The sequence below is a fragment of the Manis pentadactyla genome, chromosome 14 (assembly GCF_030020395.1).
Source record: "Manis pentadactyla isolate mManPen7 chromosome 14, mManPen7.hap1, whole genome shotgun sequence".
NCBI lineage: Eukaryota > Metazoa > Chordata > Mammalia > Pholidota > Manidae > Manis > Manis pentadactyla.
The window spans coordinates 28,710,603-28,723,602 of NC_080032.1; the positions used below are offsets into that span (position 1 = coordinate 28,710,603).

The following is a 13,000-nucleotide window of genomic DNA, read 5'->3' on the forward strand; positions in this document are numbered from 1 at the left end:
CCCGGCATTGCTCTAGGTGCTGGGGACACAGAGGTGAGTGTAACTGACCAGAACTCTACCCTCATGGACCTCTCCTTCCAGGGAGGAAGGCAGATAATATCTACGAAGAAAGTAATACATGGGGGTGATGTGGACAGAGGGATGGAAAGGGGCTGGAAAGCCAGACGCAGCCACTGTGGCAGGCAAGGTGTGTCTCCAGCACTGAGTGAAGAGCCAGATGGAGGGATATAGGGACAGTATGTTTTGGGCATAGTCAAGAACACAGATAAGGGAATTGTAGGATTCACTGTAGGATACAGGGTTTCATTTGCAAGGATCTGAACCCTGGTATCCAACTTGAGTATAGATGATAGAAGCACCCACAGATGCCCTAGGAGATCCAGGTGGGACCCCCACTCTTTGGTCTCAAATGGGAAGGTCAAAGCCGTGCAGAATATACTTGAACGTTTCCAGTATAGAAACGTGTATTAGGAATGTGGCACTCCCAGGGGTTTGTCATCCCTAGGACCCCTAACATCATCCCCTTTACACTCTGGAGCCTCCTCCATGACCTGTTTGCAGACGTGGCCCTGAGCCCGGTTGTGACTGGAGCTTCAGCCAGGCGCAGAGGACAAATCTGGTCACCTCCAGGCCAGAAACAGCAACACAAGGGCTATTATGTGACCCCTGCAGGCTCAGGTGGTCAGTTCCCACGAGGCTCTCCCAGTCCACCTGCATCTTAAAGTTTGCCGAACCCCAAGCTACCGGGAATGCTCAGAGTGAAGCCGACTGAGCAGGGACTACTCACTCACCATTAGAGCCACTGCCCCCACCACAGGCCGCTGACACCTCTCAATGAGGCCTCCCCCCTCCATGTAGCAGGTGGTCCTGAGATGAGCACAGGCTCTGACAGTGAGGAGCAGGCGCCCTGGGACGCAGTTCGGCAGCACTCACAGAGGAAAGGGGCTCACACGGTAGACCCACAATAGCTTCCGAGGAGGCATCACGGAAGCAGGCAGATAAAACGTAATTTAAGTTCATTTCCCTCATTTAAACAACTGCATCAGGTGTGTGGAAAATAGCAGATTATAAAGCGCTTCACGGTTCTTTGAATATTAAGCGCACCCAAAGGAGACTTCCTTGTGACTCTCTGCTGAAGCCCAGGTCTCTCACCATTGCGAGAGGGACGATGCCCACAAAGGACGTCTGGCTGACGAAGATCTCAGCGACGACCAGCTCACCCATGGAGTCCTCCGCCGGGTATCCCGCCTGCCAGGTGATCTGCTGGGCCCCGGCCAGGCCACTGCTGTTGTCGACTCCGAAGTCCACTTGCAAGATCTCATAGATGGAGTCATTTGCTCTGGAAAACAAACACATGTTCAAGTGTGATTTACAACCTGGAACTCAGCACAGTGTCCAGACGCAGTGAGTTGTCCCATTCCTCTTTGCCAAGCAAAAGGACAGCCAACTTCACAAAGCACAGGCAGTGTCCATGCGCCACTTCCGAAGGTGCCCCTCACAGGCCCACACCTGGGGACAGGTGGACAGTCCCCAGGGCTCCACAGGAGGCAGGTTGCTCCTCCCTGAGTGGGCAGCTCAGACGGACAGCATTTCATCTCCACGACACCACACAGCTCTCCAGCCCCAGGGCCCCCACCAAGCACCACACCAGAGAGCGGCCCCCACCATCGTCCAGGGTCACCATCCTCCAACCTCAAGGCAGAGCTGCATTCTGGCCTCGTCTGCTTCTGCTCCCAGTGTGGCTGTGCCCCAGGGGCTCACACTCTGGGCTTTAGGATTTGGGGAGAACGGTGGTGACTTTATGGGCCTGAGGGATCATGATGAGACCAGGAGTGGAGAGGGCATCGTGAACTTCACGGTTCACTGCATGACCTGTGAGCTACACGATGAGGTGCTGTAGCTGAGTTTTCATGCCATCAGCGGAAATGGGAGCAGATGTAGGAAAGAGCTCCACCTGCCTCAATGCACAGAATGGCAGCAGGGTATGTGTACGGAGGAGGGCGACAAAGGCGGACAGGGCACATATTAATGAAAAGGTAAGTGTCATTCTCAATATTTATGTACAGGAGCCATTGATGTGGATGGCAGATGTAGGCTGCCCATTGCATTGATACAAGTTACTGAACAGAGAGTTAAGACAAAAAGCACAGGACTGATGAACAACTCCTGTTCCGTAGCCTGCTCCCATCGCCCCGAGGCCAGCTCGCCCCAGATCTGAGCAATGTGACAGCAGAGTGACCCATCCACAGCTCCCCAAGGCTGGAGTCACACCATCAACCTGTTCCTATACTGCCAGTGGTGCTGCCTGGACCACAATGGGCTTGGAAACCTCTGCCCTGCCTTCTGGGGTCTGGGCAGAGCCGGCAGTTCAGACCCCAACTCTCAGCCTGGGAGCTCTCCCCGAGATCAGAGCCTCAGTTTCTCTTTGGCCTGCACTAGGCTTGTCACAGGAGCTAAGGAGCTACTTCTCATATTTTCTGGGTTCATAGCAAGACTTTAGCAAACTAATGCCAAGAAAGCGAAAATCCAGTGAGGAAAGGCATCTAACTCCCTGTGATCAGCAGTTTAATCCTGCTAAACCCACACTCTGGTCCTGGATGCAGAGGTGCCAGTCTTTGCTCAGTCTCTTCCTTCTCCCTTTGACCTTTTAGCCTGTGAGCCAGACCAGCTGCATGCATCTGGCCAGCCCAGCTATGGACAGAATAACAATCAAGTCAGGGTCACTTTGATGCATAAGTTTGTATTTTAAGTCATTTCCTTCAAATCAGAGGAAAGGGGTCTTTTACTTTTAGGAAGCTGGCATGCTTGCTAATAAGACTATTTCTATGGAAATGGGTTTATAATTATTAATTTTACCTACTCCTGATATATTCTTGATAAGCCTTTCAAATTTGGAAAAGTGCTTCATGATTCTCTCCATAATTATCAACTGCCTTTGAGGAATCAGAATCAGTTTTCTAGCCATGAGATATTCATTAGACATTTTTCCCTGGGGTGGAGAGTGCATGTGTGCATACGTACGTGTGTGTGTGTGTGTGTGTGTGTGTGTGTGTGTGTGTGTGTGTGTGTTAGGAGGGGTCATGAGGCAGGAACACTGCCTGGCTGCTTCTCCCCCTCCAGCTAGAACACACCTCCCAAAGGGGCTGCTTCTCAGAAGCCCTGTTTTCCAAGAAGACACCTGCTTTAATAGAAGCTGAGCCTGTTCCTGGGGACCCTGGGACCCCTGAGGTGGGGCTGAGACCACTTGTGAGTGTCTGCAAGGAGGAGGAGAGGTGGGGGCAGGGGAGAGGGGCGGAGGACCCGCCCCAGCAGCTTGTCCCCAGAAGCCGCCTGCAGCCATTTCTCAGCACACCATTCCTGACGACAGTAAGGGCTGATTTTGAGGAGTTGGAGGAGAGGACACAGAGAGGGACGGAGGGAGAAATAAAGGAAGAGGGGAAGAGAGACACTTCGAATGTTTGAACTGCTCTTGGCAGGTTGTGCCATTCATTTGCCTAGGTTATTTCTCCTCCATCTCCACAAACTTCTAGATGGTTCTAAGCTACCAGGAAGAGAAGCTGAAGCTTTCCCTATATAAATTTTTCTAGAAATGGAGCAAAAGAGGATGTTTCTGGTCTCATGTCCTCTGACTTTTTTATAATGGGCCTTTTTCTGGGCCTTTTTTTTAAACGACCAAAAAGCAAGGTAAATACTGAATGATGGTTACCTTGAACAAAGGCCCCAGAATAGGATGTGCTGGCCACTCACAGTAAATATGAGGAGACGGGGCTGACTCCCCCGTAGACTGTTCACTCCATGTGGACAAAGACGTGCCTATAATTGCTGCTGTGACTGTAGCAGCTAGCACGGTGCCTGGAAAATTGTAAGAGTTCAACACATATTGTTTAATTCACTGGATGTATTTAAAAGCCCAAACAGGACACCCTGTAAAATTCTGGGGTGTCATATGCATTCGGGAAGACAAGAAGCTACCAGTCAGATGATTTTTGAGCCACATTCTCCCGCCTGGTTATTGAGCATATTTATATACTCTTGCTTTGAGAAGACACATCAGTGTCTGCTACTAGAATGTAATTCTCTAACTTCTTAAAAAAAAAACTTTGCTTTTTTTAGGGCAGTTATAGGTTCACAGCAAAATTGAGGGGAGGGTGCTGAGATTTCCCATATATGCCCTGCTGCACACACATACAGCCTCCCCCACTATTAAGATCCCCACCAGATGGTTCGTTTGTCACAACTGATGAATATACATCGACCTCATCATCACCCAGAGTCGAGTTAGCTTTAGGGCCCACTCTTGGTGAGGTACATTCCAGGATTTGGACAAATGTAAAACAGCAATGTATTTTCACCACCCTAAAAAATCCTCTGCGCTCTGCCTATTCGTCCCTCCCTTCCTCTAACCCCTGGCAACTGCTGAGCTGCTCACTGTCTCCACAGTTTGTCTTTTCCAGAATGACTTATCATAGGACTCATACAGATCGCCGCCTTTTCGGATTGGTTTCGTCACTGAGGAACATGCATTTCAGTTCCTCCACGTCTATTCATGGCTTGATAGCTTTTATTTGTTAGTGTTGAATAATATTCCATTGCCTGGATGTTTATTTATCCACCACAGTTTATTTATCCATCACCATCTGAAGGAGACCTTAGCTTGTAGATCTAAGTTTTCAATTCCTTTAGGCAAAATGCCAGGAGCACAATTGCTGGATCGTATGAACATAAGTTCTTCAACAGCCCAACCTACAATACACAATAGTCACTGAGGCTCCTGCAGATTCACTTACCCTGTGGCATTTATTAAGTGACCATGATGTGTTAGGCACTGAGAATTCACTGGTAAGACAATCCCTGTCTTATTATCCAGGTAAATAAATAAATACGCTAAGTCCTGGTCATGAAAAATGTTATCCTGAAAATAAAACGGAAGAAGTAAATTTCTTTTTAGAAAGCTGAATAAATTCTTTCAATTTTTCTTTATTTAAAAATAGTTATTTCTAATTTTAAAATAGTACAAATTACAGCAGGGACAACGGAAGCACACTCAGGGGCCACCCCGGTGAGGGGCTGATGTTTGAGAAGAGACCCAGAGGATGAATAGAAGTTGAATAAATGAGTAAATCTATTTTCAGCTTTTAAAAAAATCATGGGGAAAATTTATCCCAACTATCAGCATGAACACAGGTGCTAAATGAAAAAGGACATCCATCAATTCTTTGTTCAAATTCCACCCGCTCAAAAAGCCTCTTCTGACCACCCATTAAAATTCCATCCCCCATCCTCACAATTCTAATCCCAGTATCCTGCTATATATCTCCCATAGTTTTTACCTTTTAACCTACTAAGTGATTGATTGATTGACTGACTATGTTGATTCACCCACACACTCATGGGTACACACAGATGTAAGCACCAGGAAAACAGGGGTTTTTCTCTGTTTTTCTCACTACTGTGTCCCCAGCACTTAGAACCATGCCCAGGACACAGCTGGTGCTCATTTAAATACCTGTTGAATGAATTAGTGAAGAAACACGTGCTTAGTGAAACCAGAGACTATGCACCAGATGTTGGGAGAGACAGACATGGGCAGGTCAGGGAAGGCTTCCTGGAGGAGGCTGGACTTGAGCTGATCTTTGAAGAATGGGCTCCTACGCCAGGCAACTGCCACAGCCCAGCTGCTTGGGGTCCCTCATCCCCCCTCTTGGCCCTCTTCATCTTTTCCACCTGGACAGGAGTGGAGGGAATCCCTGCTCCTCAGCCCACTCAATGAGCAGAGGCTCTTCGGTCCATCTCTGCCTGTTGTGCAGCTCTTTCCATCATAACCAAATGCCCAGCTCTCAGAAGCTGGCATGAATAAATCACCTCCTTCTGCAGTTGCATACAATCCAGGCACTACCTCCTCATTTCTATTTAGTCAAAGGCAGAGCTGCTGTCTCTGAGCTCACTGTGGAAGCAGTGTTTCAGGTGGACCTTTCAGGCAGGGCTTGGCAGCCAAAGGGCTAAAAATATTTAAGAGCCACTTGCCTAGAGCAGAGGCTTAACATCTTTTGGACTTAAACATTCTCTCCTCATTGACTTGATTTCCTGACTTTCCACTATCTAATTGCTATCCAGAACTTTTTTTAAGAATTCTAGGACTATGTCAAATGGGAATAGTCCAAAAATAGGGGTTAGGGGTTCTTTTATTGCATTTCTGATTGATCGGTAAAGTTAAATATAAAACCCTGAGGTGCAATGTGGTTCCATTGGGCTGCTCATGGCCAGAGCCACACTTTCTTAACCACTCCCACTACTGTTTTTCTACAAAATTGGAATGCGCTGCCAATATTTTTTTATTAAAGTATTATTGATATACACTCTTATGAAGGTTTCACATGAAAAACAATGTGGTTACTACATTGACCCATATTATCAAGTTCCCCCAATACCCCATTGCAGTCACTGTCCATCAGTGTAGTAAGATGCCACAGAGTCACTATTTGCCTTCTCTGTGCTACACTGTCTTCCCCATGATCCCCCACACACCACATGTTGAGCTGCCAATATTTTTAAATGCAGATAATCCACACCAAAAAAGCTGGTATATCTGGCTTCTTTGGACAGACTGGAAGACCAGATAACACTATCCCACATTCCCATATAGCAGTGGGAATACTGTCCCACCAATGGGGTTGAAACTCTCTAATAAGCCTGGACCAATGTTATTCATTTATTGTGTACACCTAGTCCCTATAGACATTTTTTATGTCTGAGAAATGCATTTTGTCTTTGACCTTTCAGTGGCTACCGTCTGAGCTATGTTTCCAGCTCACAAATGATCCTCCTTCTCTGGGAATTTGTCTCCCTATGCCTTGGTACAATCATGAGGCCCCATCCCTGGCCCTGGCTCTGGACCCAGGGGTGAACCCTGACCTCAACTGGATGAAGGACACTTCCCAGGAATGTGAAATCCTACTAGAAAATGCCAAACTTGGCCCAGGCTTCTTTCTGCAACAGAGACATGGGACCCCAGCAGCTGTATGAGGCCTCTTGAGCCAGGTCAACCAAGAACTGCAAGAAAAAGATCAGAGATAAAAGTATACAGTAGAGATGATAACAGTATTCCCAGAGTCTCTGCTGGGTTTTTGCTTCCTTGTTCCAGCCCGTGGAATCCACTCTGGTTTTATGGAGGTACATGGCACACCTTCAGATCTTTATAGTTCATTCCCCTTTGGTGTAAGCTAGATTTAATCAGAATCTGTTTTTCTTATCAAAAGTAAACCCAACTATTTAAGAAGTCTTTCTCATATATCTACATGCTCTTTTGTACCTCAGTCCCCAGTGTAATGACCATTATTAAAGATGTGTTTATTGGAGAAGATTTCAAGAGTTTCACAATCCTCAATAAGAACATCAATTTCACTATATGCGTTCAAACAGAGGGGCATCAAATAGTGGCAATTAGGATGAAATATGCAAAAGCCCCACTAGGAAATAGCCCACAAGAATTTTTCTGACCACATTACTCTATCAGCCAGGCGCCCATCAGGAACTAGAAGGCACAGTCCAGGCACAATCCAATATAATGCAATGCAATGTAACAAGAAACTATTTATAGAAGTGGAGATAGCATTGTCATAACCAACACACAATGACGCAGCACCAAGGGAACCATTATTAATCCGGGGCCTGAAGAACAGGGAGGGACAGTAGAAGAATCTGGAAAGAGACAGAGCCATGAAAGAAGGCCACCTGTTGGGAGCTGTGTGACCATGCAAGTCCACAGCCACTGCCGAACCTCACCAGGTAACAAGGGTGCAAAGGAGGAGACAGTCTGGCCTCAGACCTCCAGAGGCGGCACCAAGGCTGGCCTCAGTTCAGGGAGAGAGGAGATTCGGTTGATGCAGAGGTGATCTCTTTTGACTCAGGCAGGGAAAGGTGACACACAGACCTCGTGGGGCAGAGAGAAATAACCAGCACCGTCTCTGGTTCCAGTTGTTTTCTTCACAAACACTGAACACTGTGCCCTAGCAAAGGCTTGGAAACTTACAACTGGTTTTCATCTCTTCATCTTATATCCTATAACCTAATGGACTTGTTTGTTTTCTAAATTCCAATAAGGTTTTTTTGGTATGTGTGTGGGTTCTTTAAAACTGTCTACATAAATATCATGCATCCATGAGCAGAAATATTTTACCTCTTCCCTTCCCATCTGGATGCCTTTTGTTTCTTTTGCCTGCCTGTTTGTCCTACTAGAAGTGTGGTAAAATACGTGCATATTTATACACAGGTGTCTTAGGCTCTGTTCATTTCTTTTCATTGCTTTTCTTTCCATTGCCTGGGCTGGATAATCTCAATGGACCTGTCTGCAAATTTGCCGATTCTTCTGCCAGTTCAAATGTGAGTGGTTTCTCAGATTTAATGCCAAAAGCACAAGTACACAGAAACATAGAAAATCAAACTTCATCAAAATTAAAAACTTGGCTCTTTCAAAGGAGATGATCACTAAAAGGAAAAGACAATGCACAGAAATGGGAGAAAATGTTTGCAAATCATACATCTGACAAAGGATGAGTATCCAGAATATATAAAGAACTTTTACAACTCAACAATTTAAATTGAGCAAAGGATCTAAACAGGCATTTCTCCAATTAACATACACAAATGGCTAATGAGCACATGAAAAGATGCTCGACGTCATTAGCCATTAAGGAAATCTGATCAAAACCACAGCAAGAGGCCACTTCAAATCATTTAGGATGGCTATAATAAAAAGAATGACAAAAACACATGGTCAAGAATGTGAGGGAATTGTAACCCTCATGCATTGCTGGTGAAAATGTAAGCTGATACAGCTGATTTGGCAGACATTTTGGTAAAAGATTAAGCATAGTATCAGTACATGACCCAGAAACTTCACTTCTAGGTGTACACTCAAGAGAAATTAAATCATGTCCACAAAAATGTTCTGCACAAATATTCACAGCAGCATCATTCATAATAGCTGGACAGGGAGAACCCAGCTGTCCATCAGTTGATGAACTGATAAGCAAAATGTGGCATTTCTATACAATAGAATATTATTGGCAGTAAAAACAAGGGAAGCACTGATACATGATACAATGTGGATGAACCTTGAAAACATTTTTGTAAGGGAAAGAAGTCAATCACAAAAGCCCATATAATCTGATGCCATTTATGTGAAAGGTCCAGAACAGGCAGATTCATAAAGACAGAAGTAGATTTGTGGTTGCCAAGGAAGGGAGAATGGGAAGTGACTGCCCCTGGGTACAGGTTTCTTTGGGGGTGATGAAAGTATCCTGAAACTAGACAGTGGGGATGATTCCACAACTTTATGAATACATGAAAAACCACAGCATTGGACACTTTTAAAAGATGGATTTTATCATGTGTTAATTATATCTCAATTTTCTTAACTAAAAAATAATGAGAGGAAAATCAAGTTGCAAAAGAATGCGCATGGTATAATACCTCTTACAAAAATGGTAAACACATGAGCAACCATTCTTTATCTGGTTTATATTAAAAACCATAAAAATATGCCTGGTATTGAAAATGCCTACCTCAGATAATGAAATCAGCAAGAGGTATATAAAGGCTTGAATGATACATGTAATATTTATTTCTTTGAACATTTGAAGAAAATAAAGCCAAGTGGTAAGAGTTAATAAAGCTTGGAGTGGAGGGAATGAATCCATATCGTCTCCCATACTTCTTTCTAATCAAAAACAGTCTATTTACAAACAGAAAGCTACCATCCTCAACACTCTCATTTAGTCTATTCTCCTTTTGTTTAAATTCCATATATATTTTTCTGCTGCAAATTCTCTAAGAAACTCTCCATCTAACTCCTAAATAAGCTCATGATAAGTCAGCTAACCCACTGTCCCACTTCCCAACCACAGGAAAATGATGCTATATTCTTCTTTTTCTGGTTTTAAAATATTTTAAAGTACCTCCCAGGCTGTGTGAGTGACCTTATTTTTGCTTACCAACATGTTCCCAGAACCGAAAACAATAAATCTTGATAATGAGCGAACACTTCAGCACCTCCACTTTCTCAGCTGCCAAAGCCAGGACTATTTCTCACGCTAACAACTACCCCTCACTTCCAGCTGATTTGATTTTATCAGCATCACCATGACAAGCCCGGAGACAGCTAAGGCAATTGCCACAATTAATTTTTTTCCCTCTGCCTCTGTCTTTCTGACAACATCCAAAACCGTTTCAGGAAATGACAGCCAGAAATCATCTTTCCCTGACTTCCTAAACACACCCTTTCAGAGCTGTCCCAATCTCTGTTACTTCCTATTGCCAGCCTGGGGGAAACTCTGGTCACAGCCAACAACTCAGGAATCATCACTCCCTGGCCTCCGTAGAGAGGACGGACAAAACGCTCGCTGCCTGCCTTGCAGCCGGTATGTGAGATGCAGCCAGAATGTGGGATTCGGCCAGCTCCCCTCCAGATTCCCTGGCTAGACATCCACACACCTCAGAGCAGACTGGGAATCTGTGTTTTGATTTGTAACATAATGGTAATTTTTAAATAAGTAATACATTCCCAGGATTCAAGAGTCAAAGAGCATAAAAGAAGGTGACAGTGAAAGGTCTTCCTTCCACTGCTACCCCCAGACCCCCAGCTGCCCTGCCCTCAGCCAACCAGAGACATTATTCATTTTCCTACTGGCCTCCAGAGATAGTCTGTGCCTCTCTGCACTTGGGCAGCATCCTGCCATGTTGCACAGGGTCGCTCTGCACCTGAGCTGGGAAGGGCTCACTAAATGGGGATCTTCTACTGTCTAACATTGAGAGCAGCTACTAATGAGGCTGGGGTCCCAGGGTCATGCCCCATGCTGGGTTCCTCCAGGGGCCACAACTGCACCTATAAGCCCCCTGCAGGGTACCCTGGTCACCAGTGACTGGCTGGCAGCTGCTATCAGTGCCAACTTATTCCTGGTCCTGGTGTTTTCCCTGCTGAAATACAACAGCCACATCCTGCACAAAGGATTGCTCTGGGCTGTCCATTACAGGGACTGTAACAGTTAGATGACCAGGGCTTTGCCCGTGGCTGACCTAGCAAAGGTCAGGCCCGAGAGGAGCTGCCTGCAGAATACAAGGCCAGAAGAGTGCTCACATTCACCCAGAGCAAAATTTAAAGCCCACAGACATGGGACTGTCATTACCAGGGGAATTCACTGCTCTCAAAGGGGGAGTTAGCAGGTGCAAGAACTGTGAAGTGTACAGCTACAGCCCGGACTTTTCTACCAAATTCCAGACTCTTTGGTCCAACTGCCTATTCAACAGCTTCAGTTAGGTGTTAAAAGACCTCTCACACTTGACTTCCTCATGGCCATAAAGCAAGTCTGTCCTTCCTTGCAGTCACTCAAATCATTACTTCGGTCACCTTGAACCCTTCTCTTTCCTTACAGCCCACATCTAACTGTCCAGAAAGCCCTGTCAGGTCCACCTGGGAAACACATTTCAAAGTATCTTCATCTCCATGTCCATTATTTCTACACTGGTCCAAGCCACCATCCCCTGTTGCCCAGGGGGTTGCAATAGCCTCCTAAATGATCTATGGTGTCCACTCTTTCACTCTCTTATTCAAAACCCTTGAGGAATTCTCGTCTCATTCACATAAAACTCAAAGTCCTTTCAAAGATCTCTAAGACCCTACATGACCCAACCCCCTCACCCCACTGCCCATTACCTCCTAACCACCTTCACTCCCCTCTCCCTTGCTCACTGTTAGAGCTGCACCGGCCTCTACTGTTCCTTCTGACCAGGCAGACTTCTGCCTGGGGTCCCTGCACCAGCCCTCCTCCAGGGACCCCTCTTCCCTATGATATCTGTGCCATGCCCCCCTCACCTTCAGGACTTGCCCCCAAGGCTGCCTTCTAAGTGAGATCTTCTGTGATGACCCTGCTGAAAAACTCCCCTTCTACCCTGGCCATTCCTGGCCTGTCCCGTGCTGTCCCTTAATCGCACTTAACACCACTGAACACTCTCTATTTGATCTACCTTTTCTATGGACAGTTTCCATCTACTAAATTGTAAACTCAGTGGGGGCAGGGATTTGTGTCATGTTCCCTGCAATACTTCCAACTCCTAGAAAAGGTCCTGGCCCATAGCAAACACCCTGTGAATATATCATGAATGAATGAATGAGTGGGTCTGTTGTGAACCTCAGGGTTCACACTTTGACTCCCCAGCTCTTGGGCTTCCTCAGGGTAATACTTGTCATTGTGTGCAAGATCATGCCTGCCTGTCGCTGGCTGGGTCTGTCAGGGCAGCACCCACATCCCACTCTCTTCCAGTGTGGACTGTCATCTATGGGCATCTTCATTGTCCTCTGTAACAGCCTGGGGAAACACTGGATTTTTGGGTTTCTCTCTCTACATCCTTCAGGTGGCTGGTTTTTTGCATTCTCTCCAGACTTTAGAGTTTAGAGTCAGACAGAGAGTATTGGTGTGACAACAGCACCTCAGCCATTACTGGGCTGGGAGTCATGCATGTCACTTTTTAAAATTGTGATAAGAACATTAATGTGGATCTCCCCTCATAACAAATTGTGAGTGTACAGTAGGTAAACTGCAGGCACGGAGCTGCAGAGCAGGGCTCTGGAACAGGTTCATCTAGTGTCTGAAGGCAGGCACTGTTCCTTAACTAGACTCATAATAAGCACAAATGACCAGAGATTATCAGCATTCTCTGAAAAGATAGGATGTCTACCTTTGATTCAACCCCTCCTAAAGCTCTTGGCATCTCCAAATCACCAGGAATTATTTCCACAGCAAGAGTAAACAAAACAAAGACAAGAGAGACAGACAGACAGACAGACAGACACTCTGGGGTGGTCAAAAACCAAACCCAAACAATCTCTAATCTCATTAACCTTGAAATTGAGGAGAGATAGGGGAAGCCCAAAAACAGATTAACATTCTGAATGCCATTTGGATCAAAAATCAGGTTGGAATTCTTGTAACCTTCCATTTACCTG

At 45.8% G+C, this 13,000-nt stretch overlaps 1 protein-coding gene across 1 annotated transcript in view; it reads right to left on the reverse strand.

The window, feature by feature from the left end:
- LOC118930471 (transmembrane protein 132B) overlaps positions 1 to 13,000 on the reverse strand; it is a 328,876-nt gene that overhangs the window by 77,875 nt on the left and 238,001 nt on the right. Inside the window, exon 4 of the mRNA XM_036921803.2 lies at positions 1,153 to 1,339. Within this exon, the coding sequence (XP_036777698.2) occupies positions 1,153 to 1,339 (187 nt within the window). The remainder of the gene's footprint in view (positions 1 to 1,152; positions 1,340 to 13,000) is intronic.